The 18548-nt window shown below is 34.3% G+C and overlaps 1 protein-coding gene across 4 annotated transcripts in view; it reads right to left on the minus strand.

Moving 5' to 3' along the window:
• The window catches only part of KIF6 (kinesin family member 6), a 174559-nt gene that overhangs the window by 58227 nt on the left and 97784 nt on the right, over positions 1-18548 (minus strand). For all 4 annotated transcript variants that reach the window (XM_032183487.1, XM_032183488.1, XM_032183486.1 and 1 more), the window contains one exon: positions 2015-2117. In XM_032183487.1, the coding sequence (XP_032039378.1) occupies positions 2015-2117 (103 nt within the window). The remainder of the gene's footprint in view (positions 1-2014; positions 2118-18548) is intronic.

Genomic DNA, 18548 nt, shown 5'->3' on the forward strand with positions numbered 1-18548 from the left:
AAGGAGGAAGACTCCATAATTCATATAGATTCACATCCATGTGAATAACTTCACAGCCCAAGCAACAGCTGTGACCCTCACAGTCAAACTTTCAACTAGGCTCACCAGAGTTCACCATTCAGTTAATACAAGAATGGTATAATTAGCAAGCCAAGAGAATCTACCCAAAATACCCAAAGAAAGAAAATATGACAGCTAAAAATAAGTAAGTTGTGAACCAAATACTGTTTGTGGTATGACAGAAGTGGTTATGTAACTGTACACAAAAATATTAACATGAGAGGGCTACATGTAGATGGAAGTTATGGTAACCTTTAAACGTGTGGTGTCCACACACTTCTTCCTGTGCAATTTGAACACTGGCTGGGTAACCAAGTTTTTGTGCAACTGGTGGTTCAGAGACTGCATTCAAAATTACAGACTGGACTTGATACAAATCCAGTTTAATGAACTCAGTAAACTTGGAGCTACAAGCATCTTTACTAAAATCCATTGAAAATGGCAGGGGAAAACTGTCTTGCTCCAAGGTACGAACATTCACAGCACCGATTTCAGCAATCAGCTGCTGCATATTAGAGAGGGGCTATCCAAGGCATGAATGTGAATCAATTTGTCCTTTAGGGAAAGTAAATCTGGTGTCAGTTTGTGGGTTCTGCCCATCTCTATTACATGTTCTGAAACCAGAAGGAAATACTGGTTTGCTTCATAGTAATAACTATCAGAGAAAATATGGCAGAATTGTGATTAACTAGAGTAAATTCCAGACATGGCTCTGAAGTGCTGTGCTCCCATGACCACGCTGTAACCATGAAGTGTTCTCTCAATAGACAGTAACGTCAGAAATGACTGCAGTGCAAGTTACATGTGGCATCATCTGATCTATTGATCAGAAGAAAGGCATTATTAAATATCCAGTTTATGTGAATAAAACTTTATGAACTTCTAATGCCTTGGCAATTTGTGCCCCCGTGGCTACAAGTCATAGACCTGGGTGGAAAATTAACCAATTCATGAAAGTGGTAAATAGCAAGATCTTGAATAAACCATGGAGACATGGAGCAGATAATTTCTTGCCTGAATTACACTGAAGTAAATATATATAAGATACAGTGACCCTGAAAACAATGTATTTAATGCCTGGTAAGTAGGAAAATTGTTCTGTTAACAAAGCAGAAAAAGCAGACAAAACATGAAGGAAGAGACCCCAGGAGAAAAAAAGAAAAATAGAAAAAAGAAAAGAAAAAATGGTTTAGGGGAATATTAGTTAGAAGGGTACATTGAGAGATATACTTTTGACATGTCTGATCTAAAAACATTATATTTCACTTGTAAAACTGACAGTGAAACAGTACTTTTCTACAATCAGCATGATAAAGTCTTGGTGGTTTGATTTTTGAGATGCTTAAAGTCCACTTTATTAAAATTCATGTTTTTAATATTTATCCATTCTCATCATCTTCACCAGAAGATTTTGAAGTGCTTTGCTAGCATTAACAATAAATGTGCGTAGAAAGTATTATTTCTGTTTTAGAGTGCAAAACTGGAAGAGAGAAGCTAAAGTCACTTGGCAAACAAGATAGAAGCAAGACAAAAGCATCTGTTAAACATCTCCTAGCTTACTGTCCAATTCAGTGCTGAAGCCAGTAAAGCATTTTTAACAATGGAAATTACAGTAATCAGTTTAGTCACATGAATCTAACTTCCTCTAGATAATTCCTGATCGTGAATGCCATTTACCACATTGCTTTAATGAGGCTATGAAGATAAGATGAATAAAGCCTGTGGAAAGATGCACTGAAATCACTCATGCCATTTTCATATTCTGTTCAGACTTTCCCTCCATCATCTCTTAGTGCCTTCCAAATATGAAATATCCCCTGTAAGAAAAGGCCAAGTTTCTGTACCAACATCTTAACAGGGGCTTAGGATGTTTGGCGTAAAACTACATGTTCCTATTCAGGCTTATAATGAACTCTCAGATGTCTGTCTCCAGCTGTACTATTGTGACACTCACCTCTGTTTTAGAAGCTGTTTGTTGTCCTCAATGGTTACACTGTCAGCATGGTCCCACTTGAAAACTTCAAAAGCCTCCTGACATCCAAGGGACATCTTTCCTCCTGCCCCAAGGAAAAAAAAAAAAAAAAAAAAAAAAGGGAACTACTTCAAAATAAGCAAGAGACAGGCATTTCACATTCAGTTAACTTCTTTTTAGACAAATATAGCAAATCAGCCCAATGGTCTTAAAAAAAAAACAGTAGACTATGCTTCGTGGTCCAGCAACAGGAAAGTATTTTTGACAAAAGCTCTCTTACCTGACAAATTAATTTGTTTTCACTTAATTTCTCTAAAGCATGAATATTTGTGTTGTATAATTTCTCAAGACAACTTACATTTTTCATAAATAAAACCAAAATGTGAATGTTGTATATGAAATATTCTTAAGTATAATATGAGGTATTTCTTAAGTATAAGAGTATGAGGTATCAAGCTGCACTTTGCTTCTGTATTTCTTTCATTCTTCTACCATATTTGCCCCAAGACATGAGTTGAATATTTTCAGTGCTCTGTGAAGAAAAAACGTTGGGCTTCTTTTAATTACTGTTTCATCACTCTTAGTGAATGTCACCTCCTTTTAGTGAATCAGATGTTCAGATATTGTACCTACAAAAATGGCTGGTTCTTGCCTTTTAAACTTTCAACATGCACCAGAAGTTCAAGACCTATTTGCTTTTTTTTTTTTTTTTTTCTTTTTTTTTTTTTTTCAGGATTACTCCAGAAAAGTATGATAGTCTGTCTTATTTACCAGTTATCACTGCTGAATGATCTACAGATACAAGAAACCATGTATCTGTATTACTATTAACAAAAAAAATATTCAAAGGCTACTCACAAATCTGCCTTCCTGCTTCAGAGCTATCAAGAGCCCCACATCCATTGTGTAAACTTTCCTGGGATTTTGCTGTGCAAGAGTTTTCTATATGGTTTGTGGCAACTGACCAATGTTACCAATAACATATAATGTTTGCATATTATTTTCCTGGCTACCTACTTTGCAATTTTTGTGTAAGCAGGGATGACATGTATTAACAAAGCATACATAAACAGATGTTGGGCTATGCAATACTAGCATGCTACACCTTGCTAGTCCAGCTGAGTTCGCATGAAAAAAACTGCATTGTATAGTCACTCCAGAATGTATTCTGCTGCCTTTCATTGTACTTTTCCTTTCAGGACTACCTTTCACTGACTTGTATGAGATTTCTGTGGTGTAAGATACTGTTTACAGTGAAGGCTGGTAACACAGACTAGCAGTTAGGGTTCAATAATCAGTAAAAGTTTTAAAAAATCTTTATTCAAAATATAGCAGAAAAAAAATGCCCTCTATTTCAGTCAAAAGAATCAACACATCTGCTACTAATTTAAACATTTTGAGTTGAAAATAGAACCACCAGGAATGTTTGAATGGCAAAGCATGCAGAAATGCTCCACCCTTTTTGAATAAGAAAATCAAAGAAAGATACAGTGCAGTTTTGCTGCTGTGTGATCCAAAAGAGCAAGAGGATTTAGGAAAATATATTTTTCTCTGATAATGACCTGAGAAGATAGTGTTCGTGTTTTATGCTTGCATTGAAGAAAATAAGTCAGCTTTGGAAGCAGAATTTTACAGTACATACATCCCATCACTAGCACTAATTTTAATATGCAGCCTGAGCTGACCCTCTAGAATTATTATTTTATTTTCAGAAAAAGTTTGTATTAAGTGCAGAAAGACTTAATGAAATTTACAGCTGAGCTTAAAATAAACAGTGAAACAACTTTATTCATACGTAGTACTGCAATGTAAAGTATTTAACCCTTCTGACAATGCTTTGCCTTTAAGAATTGGAATTAGGTTTGGAAAACAAAAACTTTTTTGGTGCTTACAGTTTCTTCCAGGCAGAAATGCATTAACTAAAATTAAAGGTAACCTGATAACAGTTTTCCCCTATTACATTAAGTGGCAGCAGAATTGAACAGGTACAGCTTAACAAAGCACTCATAAATAGATCTCCAGAATTCTTGGGAAGGACAAATTTTCCAGTGTATACAGTCCGTTTTAAGAAAATACTGAAGTATATGGAACAGCAAACAATTACATTCTGAAAATGGTATCTCAGGAAAGAAGCTTAAAAAAAAACAAACATTTTTTATCTCAGTTAAAATCAGTTTTTATCTCAGCATAATATGAGCATAAAACAGCTACAGAACAAATGCTGTAGCCTGCGGATAATGATAGAGACATTTGGAATAATAATAAGGGAATATAGTAATGTTAATAGTAAAAGACTGCAAGAAACATTGGAAGCTTGATGGAGTGGTGGTGTTTTCATTCTGTTCAGTAAAGATTATTCCTTCTGCATGCTTAATGTATTTTCAGTCATGCTGTTTATATTTCCTTAAATGACCTATAATTTCATAAAGTAATGTTGTCTTCTTTCAGATGGCCTCCAAGTGCAAACATGCACTAAAATTATTGGCATGCTCTCTCTCCTAAGCCTAATTCAAACAAATAAGCTACGTGTTCTTTTAAAACAAGGCTCTATTGACTTCATTTTTCTCTAGCTGTAAATTGATATATATTTATAACGCTATATGTAATAATGATATTAATAAAAGCAGAATTAAGAGAAGAAATCATTGATGATAGCACATTGTTGTCAAGGTTCTCAAACAGTTCAGCTAAAACTATTAGTCTCATAGAAAACATTTTCATTTGCTCTTATGTGCCAAATACTTTCTCCTCTCCTTTAACACTGTAGCATAGTGTTACAAAATAAATGTTTGAAAATTCTTATCTAAGGAAGAATCATCATATCCTACAGGGAAAGAACCAGGAAACACATGTCATCATGTCATTACAATGTGAACTGGAATTAACATTGTCATTAAAATAATTCAAATAATCAGAAAATCAGAAAAAAACTTTTTTTTTTTTTCAATCACATTCATGAAATCATTCATGAAAAGTTGGCAGGGTTGCATTAAAAAGTGATATATTTTGCATATATATATTTTTTTACACTTTACTGTTAAATTGTGTAAATTGGCTTTAATGTTCAAACATTCAAAAATGTGAAATCTATAGCAAACTTGTCATTCACTGCAAATCAAAGTGCACAAACTTGGAGAAAAGTCATATTTGATCCACATCCTGAATTTGAATGTTTAAGAATGTTCTCATTAAAGGTTTGATATCAGTCTGTACTCCTATCCAGTGTACTACCCCAAACTGTATATTAAACAAGACATTTCATTGCAAGGGGTTCCTCCTGGAAAACATCCGAATTACAATTGTCCCACTGACCCTGGTAAGTCAGAGAGCAGAATCATGACTGGTCATAAGCCCTGACCTAGAGTAACAAGAGCTGAAATTACCAAAAAATAGAAAGCATAATGTAGTATTCATTAACGGGCTAAACACTTGAAATTAGTAATAATTCAAAACTGAGCAAAAATGTAATAATTTTGGAGGTGACATAAAAAGATCAAAGGGATTCCAAGACTCAGTCATACACCTATGCCAGTTATAAGCCCACAAATCAGCAAAGACCCTGACAAACATTATTCACCTTCTTCTATCACTAGGGTAATTTATTTTACACTGTTACATATACAAATGCTATTTACAGCTATCCTAAACAACACTCAAAGCCTCTCAAATGTCTAAATGGGAAAATAAGTAAAAGGAACATCTAGGGTATAGTGTGACACAAATGCTCAAAAGCCAGGAGAGAAATTATCCCAATTTAGAAGTACTGGACTATTTTTAAAGACTTTATTTTAGTGATTTTTACATAAAGCTTTCAAGAGTACCCCATCTAGAAGTCACACTTCGAGAGTGCTAGTCTAGACACCTTCTCTTTTTGGTTTGTTTGTTGAAAAAGATATTTCTGCTTAAAGGGAGAAGAACTACATAAAATTTAGTGCATAAAACCCACAGAAAATATTTATATCACTCTTTAGTTAAGTCTGGAAAAATGTATCACACAGTAGTATGAAATTGGTATCTTCTGTGATAGAAGATACCTTATCTGTCAGAAAGCAGAATCACAGTATCCCCTTACAACCCCAACTTGTAGCCAGATTTTGATCCTGGTATGACAGTTTCAAGGGAATTGTAGTGGCCCTCATGGCACAGGCTGTCAGTTTTACCTGCAAAAAGAATTAGAAACAACTCTCCAAGAAAGAAGAATCAAAGCTGCAATTTGAGCTGTTCCGAGGGAGGAACATTGACTGTGTTAACAAAAGCAACCTCTTAGGAATAGCTGTTCTGACTCTTCATAGACCACGTATTCTGATGAGAAAGGCATCTGTCCGCTTTTCTGCCTACATATCTGTTTAGTAAAAACTACTATTTCACTGTAGAAGACTTTGTCTTTTCATCCTTACCAAGTATTCTGTCTGCCAATAATTGCCAACTCTTTCACTGAAACAAAGAGCAAAATGTCCGCTTGGCTCAAAGAAAGCTCTCATAGAGAGCTTGTCTTGTCTGAAGAATTTCAGGATGGTGGCTATTGTGAATTGCAACTCTTCATTCTTATGAAGAATATTCCAATGGTCAACCTGTTCTTGCTGTTTCCACTTAAAATCAAGTATGAACAAACGAATTGTGGGCACTTTCAAATGAAACTGAAGACAAATTTAAGTCTTTATATTAGAACTAAAGTCTTTGCATGTAAGCAAACTAAGTATTTGCATGTAAGTGTATTTCACTACATCTTCATCAGGATTGCTCAAGATATCACGGCCAGCTGTTCAGGAAGGAAAAAAGTAGGTGTAACAGAGCTTGGAAATAATGAATCAAAATAAAATAAATACTGAAATATTGGAAAATAAACCCTAAGACAATATACAACACATATTTTCCTGCTGTAAAGCTCAGCTAAATTCATCATGATGAGCATGTGCATTACATATGACTACCTTCATCAGACTGCACTGAAGAAATGGGAAAGACATAAAACAGGGTTGCTTATTGTACCCCTGCAGCGCTAAACATCAAAATATAGTCTTCGGGGAATTTAAAGCCTCAAAGGAAAAACAGAATATTCACACTCAATGAATTAAATAAGACCATACCATAATTTAATTTCTCTGGCTCAGGAGTTTCTTTTGTTCATTTACAGGGAAAAAGAGGGTAAAATGAACAGTTTTTTGAGTTTGACTATATTTACTGAGTTAGCTTGAGTTAATTGGTGTGGAGGTCATTTACTTAGGCATCATTTTATCAACATAAAGATAACTGATGCATAATAGACAAACTATTCTGTATATGTTAAAATGTTTGTTAGTCAGCAGTTCACCACTAAATGAGACAATGTAAATGCCTAACAGCAAAAAACAAACTTGTACAGAACTATGGGGACACAAATCAAAGACAAGTACCATTACAAGTACTGCAATAAATACTGTTAGAGGATATGTGATCACTAAAACTAGGATTTATTTAAGAAAATCAAAATGAAAGTTACATAGAATTCCAATTTTGTAAAAATTAATTCTTAAAAGGTTTATGTATTAATAAATACTATAAGAATAGTAAGGTAAATATCAAAACGCATATAAAAAAAGTTAAATTAAGTATGAACTTAATTTAAAATAAGATAAAATTGATTATTTTGCAGTTCACCAAGATCATAGAAAACCACCACCACCAAAATTCCAAATAATATATGAGAGCTGAACCTGATCATGCTGTTTTTTAATTTTTGTTATTTTAAGAAATGTCAGGAAAAACAAAGGTAAGAAAAAATATTTTTTATACTAACCAAGCGTATTATTTAATAGGTCGACTTTTGCAACAAAAGCCAATTGATCTTACATGGCAAATGATGGCCAGAAATCCAGTTTTAGGCTCCTTATTTACATGTGTTAAATCTGATACCACACTGAACCTTAGAGCGACCTCAATGCAAAAGGATTGAAATTATTGAAATCTTTTTCCTTCGTTTTCCTTGTCAGAAAAATAAGAATACTAGTTTGCCTTCCTTGTCAAATGTTGCGAAGCACAATGCTATTGAGAGTTACAGGATAAAGAAAAACTGTTAGTAACAATAAATTGTCATCACCTTCACATGACAGAACACATTTTTTTCTAGGATGTCTTTTATTCTCAGTTAACAGTACCATTTTGCACTGATTCTGTTTCTGTTACAAGCTCTAATAATTTCTCAGACAACATGGCATGGATTCAACATCATGTTGAATATCTGCATCAACATTAAGGATTCACGATGTGCCTACTTTATGTTACTTAGTCATGCTTTTGTTTGTTCTTTAAAGAGCTAACAGCCAGCAGAGTTACCAGATTTTCAATGTTGGGCAGAGTTCTGTCAGGGTGCAGACACTGAGAAACAGAGGCTACTTAGCATGAAGAAAATGTTTGCAGATATCAGCAGTGAGGAACAAAGTAGTGTATCTTTTGATAATAACAAACTTTTCTCTTGTTCTGATATCAACATTACTACAAAAATACTTTTCATATTTTCAAAGTGTTTTTTTTTTTTTTTTTTTTTTTTTTTTTTTTTTTTTTGGTGATGGCTTGCATGTTTCAAAGAGAAAAAAATAGGTATTTTTTGACTACAGTTTACAGTCATTTTCTTCTTTCAAGCTGCCTGTGAGGTCATATCTGATTATATAACACATACACACATTGGAAATCCTTAATTAGTAGGTACAAAGAGAGGAGAAATGAAGCGTGGTAGGCTTGGCAGAAGCTCAGAGAGTGGATACAAAGGAAAATAAGAAGTCAAACCCACAAGAACTTTAGGAGACACACCCAATGCTGCTGCCACATCTAAATAAATAATATTTATTCCAGCATTTTTGTCTATGCTGGAATTACAAATCTCAGGTAAATTCTTATTAAAAAAAAAAAAAAAAAAAAAAAAAAAAAGGATATATATCTTATACTACTTTGCTCAGTTTACATTAAAAACAGCACATTATAAATAGAATGTGCTTTTCCCTCTCTTTGTAGGAGTCTAAATCTGCACCCTTAAACAGTTGATGGAGTTGCAAAAATTTTACTAAAATAAGACAGGGCCAATATGTTAGTCCATTGTTTTCCTTATATCTTTTGTGATTCTAATCTCTAATTTTGGTTGCAGGTACTTTTTTATTTACAGTTTTGCCACAATGTTCTCTTCAAATTCTTTTGAAAATCTTAGTAAGGTAAATCCATTTTTTTCCAAGACTCTATCTTGCACCTTCATATAATTTATTGCAACTCAACTTGAATATTAGTTACTGTATCACTTGCATTTATGCATGTAAGTAATTCAGATGTTTACTTACATTGGTGTCTGGAAGCTGTAATTAAAAAAAGGAGACCATTAACTTATACTCTTTGGTGATTAACAAGCTTAAGAAAGAGAAATTAATTCCATCTAATAATTCATTGGATTAATGCAGCTTAATATAATGCAGGATTGAACTGAAAACCTATCTAAGGTCACTTGTTAATCAGCCAAGAAATAATAGTGTTTGGAAAAAATAACTTTCTATTTCTATGGCAAAAGACCGAAGTATAGAATTTAAGAGGCATTGCAATATATAAAACACAAGAGAAAGAGGAGTAAAATTAATACCTGTTTAGATATTTATACCCTGAACAATAAACCAGTAGACAAGATTTTGATGAAAGTGAACACCATGCCTCAGCATGTAGAAGGCACATTTTCAACCAGATGCAGAGTTTACTTGATTCTGAACTTTCTTGTTTAACTTTCAAAAACGTGAATCAGAGATGTATGTAAAGTGTTATTGTTTCAAGCTGTTTTTGTTGTATCCTCTAATAGTTGTGATCTATATCAAGTATGATACAGACAACCAGTGCAGCCTACACAGCATAAGAACAGACAATTGCAACTGAGAGAAATCTTATATTGGACACTGCAGACTATGAAAAAGCTAGAAAAGCACATATAATTGTAGAAGGAAAATTTTATGCTATATAAAATGTGCAAGTTTTTTTATTAGAATTATCATCATCCATTTGAAAGAACGTTATCTAATAACTCGATTTACTTTAGACTACGTTTTTAAGATGAAGACTTCAGTTAAGTAAAATCAAATTAAATGTATATATCTTGACATTACTCACACGTTTGCCATGTTTCAGTAGCAACAATGTTTGCTGCTTCTGTTTTAGACTGGAAAACAGGCTTCTTTGTTCAAAATTTTGTCTGCCTTTTTTAAATCCACCAGCATGTCTAAATAAAGATAGAATACTCTCATTAAAATTTACCTCATCTACATATTTTAGGGAGCTTTGAGTGATAGATACTGTATTTAAAATCTCATTTTCCTTATATCTTTCACAATTTTAGAAAAATGACTGAATTGTGGGATAAGAATATTTTAAGAGCTTTACCAAATGACAGCCTACATCAATGGAGCCATGACAGTTTGGACCAAAGGCAAATGAAGCTTTTTGTTAGACACATCTGTAGAGATCTGCGTGTATTTTTGGTGCCTGGAGAACTGGCTCCACTACCAATCTTGCCGGTAACACCATAAACCACAAAAGAGGCGTATTTCATTTTCAGAGCGCTTCAGCAGAGGAAAAATGACTTGTTATAAACATCAATCTGGTTTTGGAAACTTATGTTACTTTTAATTCTACATTACATTTTAGCTTTATTCTTTGTTAAGATACTGAGGTTTTCTGAATCCTGTATGCTCTACATCTGTGGAACACAAGACAAAATTGTCTGTAGTGTTTACACCATCAATTAGTTTGGGGCTATTTTAATATTTCAGATTATTAACTGAAGTAGCTATTCTATAACAAGTTTGTTTGTTTGTTTTCAGCAGGAACACTTTAGCACTAAAAAGTGGGGTGTGCTTACACAGAGAGTTGAGAGAAGAAACCATGGCAGATGCTCTGTGGTAAGCTGTCTTCTCACCAGTCAAAATTGTAAATAAATTTTAAAATTTACTATCTATTTACATCCAATATGAATGAGCATTACCAATCTAATTGTTTATTCCTTTTGGTAGCTGAAAATTTGATATTAAGAAATGAATAAAACTTATGTGTAAAAGAATTAACTTTGATTCTTCTTCTGTTGAAGCGTTATTGGAGTTTCTCCCTCAGAATGAACATGATAGTCTCTTGGGTGCCCACATACAGATTTTAAAGTTATAAGGCATGCTATTCCCAGCAACAACCATACTAAATTTCATGTACTCTCTTCCTGAAGAGTACATCATCTCCCCTCCTGAACAAGTCCTGTAACTGTTACATTACAGAAAGCATCCCTTCTTTCTCATGCCATTGCTGATGTTTTAAATAACATTGGTCAATACAGTCAATGTATATAGACTATTCTCTAAATAAACATGCAAAAACAGTCCTTCAGGAAATTTAACTAATATTCTCAAACCTGAGGACTTATAGGCATATGATAAACTCTGATAACATCAGAAGTTTTTCTGCGGAATTGAACATATTGTAACTCTTATATTATAGTAGGGGTGCATTTTAGTGAGCCTAAGTCTAGATTTGTTGGTAGAGCATTCAGTAGTAGTTAGTACTAGTACCTGAAATACATATACATATGTATATATTTACATATATGTATAGTATAAATACATATATACACTTATACATATTTCCTCTTTTAACTGTAATAGTTATGAGATAGGAGACAAAGTAGAAAAAGAGGAGATAAATATTATACTTAAAAACAAATTGGCTAATTTATTTCCTGAATTTTCACTTCACCTTTTCAAAAATTTATCACATTGCTCTTAGAAAACTTGTGGTTACTTTTCCATTATTTTGGACTTTCCTCATCTGTTAAAAGCTTTAAAACAAATCTATTTTCTTGAAAGATTGAATTGTAAAGGAAGCACTAAATCTTGGTAAATGTGTGTGTGTGTGTGTGGGGGGGGATATTCTAAATGCTCTGAATGCTATATACATCTTTTTGTAACACAGCCTTGCCAAACAAAAGCATAAGTGTACATGCCAGCTGAACCACAGTGTTAATGGTCCAGAAGTTTGAGGAGGTTTAAATAGAACTATAATTTTCATTTTTAATAAAGCACTTTGATGAATGCCTTTATTCATTTTTAAACAGTTTTACCAAAATCCTACTACTCACTAAAAAATAGGATAAAGCACAGCAAATAGCTGATTCAAGTCCCTTTTTGCTGATAATAATGATAAATAGCACACATATTACATTTTTAAGAACAAAATTATGCAATACATATTGCAATACACATGCAATACACCTATTTACTTCTAATATTCTAAAAATAAGCCCTTCGGAAAGAGATTTCTTCAGAAGAAAGATGAATTTTAACTTGAACATTCTTTAGATGCCATAGAAAGTTCACATAAGTTCACATGGTTTTGAGTTATGGTCATTAGCGATCACTCTGCAACAAGAGAAATCCTGGCTCCTTGAAAATACTTTTAAATTAATCAAAATAGAAAGCATTTGAAGTATTAACAATCCTTGTGACAATAAACTTGTGACACAAATAAGGCTAAGAGTATCCTGGGCTGCACTGGGTAAAGTGTTCCAGCAGGTCAAGGGATGGGATCTTTCCCCTCTATTCAGCACTGGTGAGGCCACACCTGGACTTGTGTGTCCAGTCCTGGGCTCCCAAGTACCTGAGACATAGACAAACTGGAGAGAGTCCAATGAGGGGCCAGTAAAGAACTAGAGAACCTCTCCTGTGAGGAAAGGCTGGGAGAACAGGGACTGTTTAGGCTAGGAAAGAGAAGACTCAAGGGTGATCTCATCACTGTACGTAAAAAATTAACTAAGAATACAATAAAGATGGACACAGGACAAAAGGAAATTGGCAAAAACTGGAGCCCACTAGAACACAGGAGACCCAATGAGCATCAAGACATAAATTTTTAGTGTGAGACCAAGCACTGTCACAGATTGCCCTGAGAAGCTGTGGAGTCTCCTTCCTTGGAAATATTCAAAAGCTGCCTGGACATGGTTCTGGACAACCTGTACTAGGTGGACTTACTTGAGCAGTGGGGTTAGACAAGATGAACTCCAGACGCCCTGTTCAACCCCAATCATTCTGTGATTCTGTGACCTTGGTCGTTAAGTCCAGCCTGTAGCCATAAAGGATCCTAAATACACACAGACCAGAAGCAGCCAAGCATTCCAAAGTATTCTATCAGGAAACTCTAAGTCTTAGTTAGGCTGCATCAAATCCTTTAAGTTACAATGTACCACAGTGTCCTGGTTTCAGTTAGAACAGAATTAATTTTCTTCCTAGTAGCTGGTGGAATGCTGTGTTTTGGCTTAGGATGAGAAGAGTGCTGATAACACCCCAATGTTTTAATTGTTGCAGAGCAGTGCTTATACCAAGCCAAGGACACCTCAGACTTTTGCTCTGTCCTGCCAACAGGCAGGCTGGGGGTGCAGTAAGAGCTGGGAGGGGACAGACCCAGGACAGGTGACCCGAACTAGCCAAAGGGGTATTCCATACCATCTGACGTCATGCTAAACAATATATAGGGGTGGCTAGCTGGGGGGAGGGGGCTGGACTGCTCGGGGTTAAGCTGGGCATCGGTCAGCGGGTGGTGAGCAATTGCATTGTGCATCACTTGTTTGTACATATTATTATTAGTAGTACTATTATCATCATTGTATTATTATTAATATTATTATTTTCCTGTCTTATTAAACTGTCTTTATCTCAACTCACGGGCTTCACTTTCCATTTCTCTCCCCCGTCCCAGAGAGGGAGGGGGGAGGGTGAGCGAACGGCTGCGTGGTGTTTAGCTGCCAGCCAGGTTAAACCACGACACACAGAAAAAGAGAAAAGAGGAAAAAAAAATAATAAAGTGGCCCTAATGTCTTAAATTTCTATGAAACATGCTTAATTCCATACAGCAAAGTTTTGATCCTAAACCTGGCAATTTTTTTTATTTATGAATGTGAATCTAGCATACTATATAGGCAAAAGATATGCTTCTCATAAAAGACCAGAAGAAACAAGGTATGAAACAAGGCTGAGCATTCCAACAAATCAAGTAAGATAAGATCAATGCAAAAACCATGAAAAACTAATCACATCTTTCAACATTCTCTCAGAGACAACAAACTGAGCCCTAAAATACTCACACCTACAGGCTTATTTGTAACTACAAGATCATTTCTTTACTACCATACGATTCTTTTTACAATCTTATAAAAAAATAAAATAAAATAAAAAAACTCATCTCTGCTGTCCTGTTTGGAAAGTTGTTTTCAAATGACCCACCTGTGATGGTTACAAGCCTTCTAATTTATTGTTTCAGAATATTCATTACCTTTCCATATTGATGTGATATTTTATAATCTGTTTGCCACATGTGATTTCTCTCAGTTTGGTATTTACTCCAAATAGTTTCATAATTCATAAACATATCCCCCTGCAACTTTCATTTAAAATAGGAAAACACTTATCTTCCTGTTTTAAAACAACATTTCTACTTTCTTAAAAAGCTTCTTCACCATCATTGATTCATTTTGATTTCTTTGTTTCATACAAGGTGCCTAAATGCAAACACCACTAAGTGAAATCTTACTCAGGACTAGTTAATTGAGCTAATAAGTAACAGCGCTTTTATTAGACTTGAACTCATGACTTAACAGCTAGTGTTACTTGATTTAATCTTGTTTTGCCTACTGTAATCCACAAAATCATGTATTCCTTCCTGCAAAACAATTCTTTTGTCTTTAGTAACTGCAATACCTCCAATGTTAAAACACTTACAAATTTAACAAGCACACACTTTGTTCTTGTGCTAAACTCAGTAATTAAAACAGAAAACATAACTGCAAAAACCATGAAAACATAAGGGCAACTCCAAAGAACTAGTAACAAGCTTTTCTCACCCTCACCCTTCCAACAACATATTGTGATATCCTTTTTCTTCATCTAATTAAAAATTGTTTTACCAACCCTACCGTGGTCATGCTTAATTACAGTTTGCTGTGCAGCAACATATCAAATATTTGGCTTAAACCTAGACAGATTTAGTTTGCTGCATGACTCTTGTCCAAGCTTTTAGGTTAGTTGGCTAAACTCTACTCTTGATAAAATAGTTTAAGAAATATTTTATCTCATTTACCTCTTGATTACACTTTCCTTTATAATCTGTTCCAAGATCATTATTTAGGAGGCCACTGGTGAGTGTTCCACTTTTGAGCTAGAAGATGTGGTTGCCCAAATATACTTCTTTGCTTTTTGAATGAGGGTAAGAAACACAGTGTTATTTCTTGGTCTCATAGCACCACAATACAAGTAACGTTCACTTGGGTGCCATATGCTACTTCTTTCAGTGTTAGAACCTGGAGACTTCCTTTCAGAGTAGATGGTGTAAATTTCACTTTCCCACCAAATACATTAATTTCCATCAATTTATTTGAAATACAAATATATAACCTTACATTACCTTTATAAACATCCTCTGTTGAAATCTGGCACAAAATGTCCAGTTTATAGTTAGTAACTACATTGTTTTTAATCTTCAAGACATTCTTTGTACATAGTGGCAATAATTCTTTCTTCTTTAATCTTTTCCTGGGTAAGAACCAGTAACTAGCGTAAGCAAAAAAAATAAAAAAATAAAAAAATAAAAATCCACTTGCTTTAGTTTCTTTTGCAAGCTTAGATTTGAACACACTCATCCTCTTTACTATTTTTTTTTTTTTTTTAACTTTCTGTCTGGGATGCAACTTTCTCTAATAATAAAGAAAATGAAGTTTGGTGGAAAGTTCTTTCAATGGATTAAAAGACAGGCAGGGTTCAATGCTCAGTTTTCATGATAGAGAAGTTTAAGCAGTGGGGTCCCCCTGAGATTAACGGAGGACAGCATTTGCGTTTATCCTGATCACTCTGCTAATTTGGAGAGCAACATGTATATGATCCTGAAAACATAACAGAAGTCACATGGAAAATTTATGGTAGAAGTGGACATCATGAAGTGCTTTATAATATACTAGTACTGGGAAAACAAAATGTCTTTTAAATCCTAGACTCTGCTACTGAACATTCCTAGGCAATCTCCATTATCATTTGAATTTGAAATAGATTTGGTTGTGCATCATTTAAGAGACAGTGGTATTTTTGGGCCTCTGTAACTGAACTTGGGAAAAGCAACCCCAGGTAGCATCCTACCTGATTCAGATTAGCTAATATCTCATGGGATGGTTAACCTGTGTGTTAATTTAAGGCCTTGAGCTAATTTAAGGCTTTGGATTATGCTTCTCAAATCTCTCTTACAATTGAAAAAAATATACCTTCTTCTCAAATGAATACTATCCCCTTCTGGTTACTATAAATTATTTACATTTGTGATGCTGTGTTAGGAAACAGAAGACAAATAAAAACTATGTTTTTGTAGAAGAAATGTGCATCATTGCAATTACAACTATCTCGTGAATTATTTTCTTCTTTGATTTTCTTTAGTCTTGTTACTCCTGCTATTCAAAACATACTAGTATTAAAGCAAGAGTATGGCTCTATAATGCAAATACTGCCAAAGATAAAGCAGCCATACTGGAGGGCTAGAAAAGGAAAGGTCCCCTGGATAACGCACCAATAAAGAACCTTGCACTTTAACATACAAATCTGTGTATTTCCAGAAAGCTCTTGTGTAATTTACACACCATCTCCAAATAAAAAATGTAGTATAAAAGTCCTTTACTGATAGCCTTTCTGGGGGCAATTATATATTGTCAGGCACCAAACTTTTACATTGATGGGGGATATAAAACAGGTAGATATCTTCTTAAAAGTCATAGTCCTGTAAATCTTACTCAACTGAAAACAGAATATGTAGAAAATTGTTCCAGTAAATGAAGAGTACATTACTGGTTTTGACCAAGAAAGTTTTTGACAAGTCGAAATTTTTAATGCATAAACAGATCTTTGCTGCATGGAAACTTCGACGTTTAGATGTAGAGCTTAGGGATATGGTTTAGTGGAGGGCTGTTAGCGTTAGGTTGGAGGTTGGACTCGATGACCTTGAGGTCTCTTCCAACCTAGGAAATTCTGTGATTCTGTGATTCTGTGATGTATATCACAATTATGCTTTCTGCTCGTTAAAGAATTTTGCTCTTGTAGTTTCACAGAAGAAAATGTTCTGATAAAACTTTCCACTCATCTCCACTCCTTTGACACACTGGCTAGAAGAATTGTTCACGGGAGCTCCCTAACAGTTTTTAGTCAAAAATTGTTTTAAATAGCAAATCTTTGCTAATCTAATAAAATCCAGAGAGGCAAATAGGACAGAAGCAGAAGGTCTGGCAATTAAAAGCAGTCAGGGATAGTCACCTCAGATGGAAAAGGGGATGTGTCTATAACTTCAAGGAAAGCTGTAAGCAGAAGCCATATGTTGGACAGAAGTTGGACTGCTTGGAAGAGAAATAAACTCCAGCTGTATGCTTTTGCCATTCTTTCAAAATGGCTCTGGCTCAAGAAATTCTAGGACAGATCGGTGGCTTTCTTTACATAACAGTTTACAGGCAGCTTAAAAATTTTTAAATGCAGCTTTGCATTTTAATACAAAATACAAAAAAGTCAAACTCTACCAACATACCAATATGTGCAGAATAACAATCACGTACACTGCTTTTATCACTAAGTACATTAATTGGCAACAACAACAAAAGACAAAGAAAAGAAAAATATGTTAGACTGAAATATTGTCCAAAGCACTTTCATGTAATGAATGCCACAGCAAGATTAGTACCATCCACCAAGTACTGGAGTTCCACGTGTCAGCAGCAGCGTTGCTCAAATACGTAGGACTTGATACAAGGATTGTTTTGAGTGCAACACTGACTTTGAAATTTCCTTTTACCTGGGGCTAGCATTATTATACCTTTCTTCTTTCTGAACAAAATGATAGGTTTTGGGACAGAAATAGAGTAGAGCCTGGAATTTGCATGTTCAGGAAGACTGATAATTTGTTGCATTCATTTTTTCATACTTAATCTTGTTTTACTAGTTAATACCTCTTCTGTTTAACATGGTAATAGTTTATTATTATTATTATTATTATTATTATTATTATTATTATTATTATTATTATTATTATTATTATTATTATTATTATTAAATGCCTCTATACCATCTTAGGCCTTAGTGCGGTTATTTGTCTTTCAGGCTCTATAAATTAATAAGAAATTAATGATCGTTATGGAATACGTGCTTTCATGCTTCTAAGTTCCTAATGTGACAATAGAGATCCTATCATCTGACTGTATACACTGATACCTCAACTTTAGGTACCTCTATTTGGTATGACAGCATCTTCGCCCTGGCAGTATTGTAACAGAGATTAAAAATTGTTATTCTAAAGCCACAGCACAACTGAAGAAGGTTAACTGTGTAGATGTTTTCTTTTTGTTGATACATAATACATAGAATACTCAACACATGTACTTTCCTGTTTCAGTACAGGTCAAAAGCTGAATTAATTAAAAAAAAAAAAAAAAAAAAAAAGAAAGAAAGAAAAGAAAAGAAAAGAA

Source organism: Aythya fuligula, chromosome 3 (genome assembly GCF_009819795.1).
Source record: "Aythya fuligula isolate bAytFul2 chromosome 3, bAytFul2.pri, whole genome shotgun sequence".
Taxonomy (NCBI): domain Eukaryota; kingdom Metazoa; phylum Chordata; class Aves; order Anseriformes; family Anatidae; genus Aythya; species Aythya fuligula.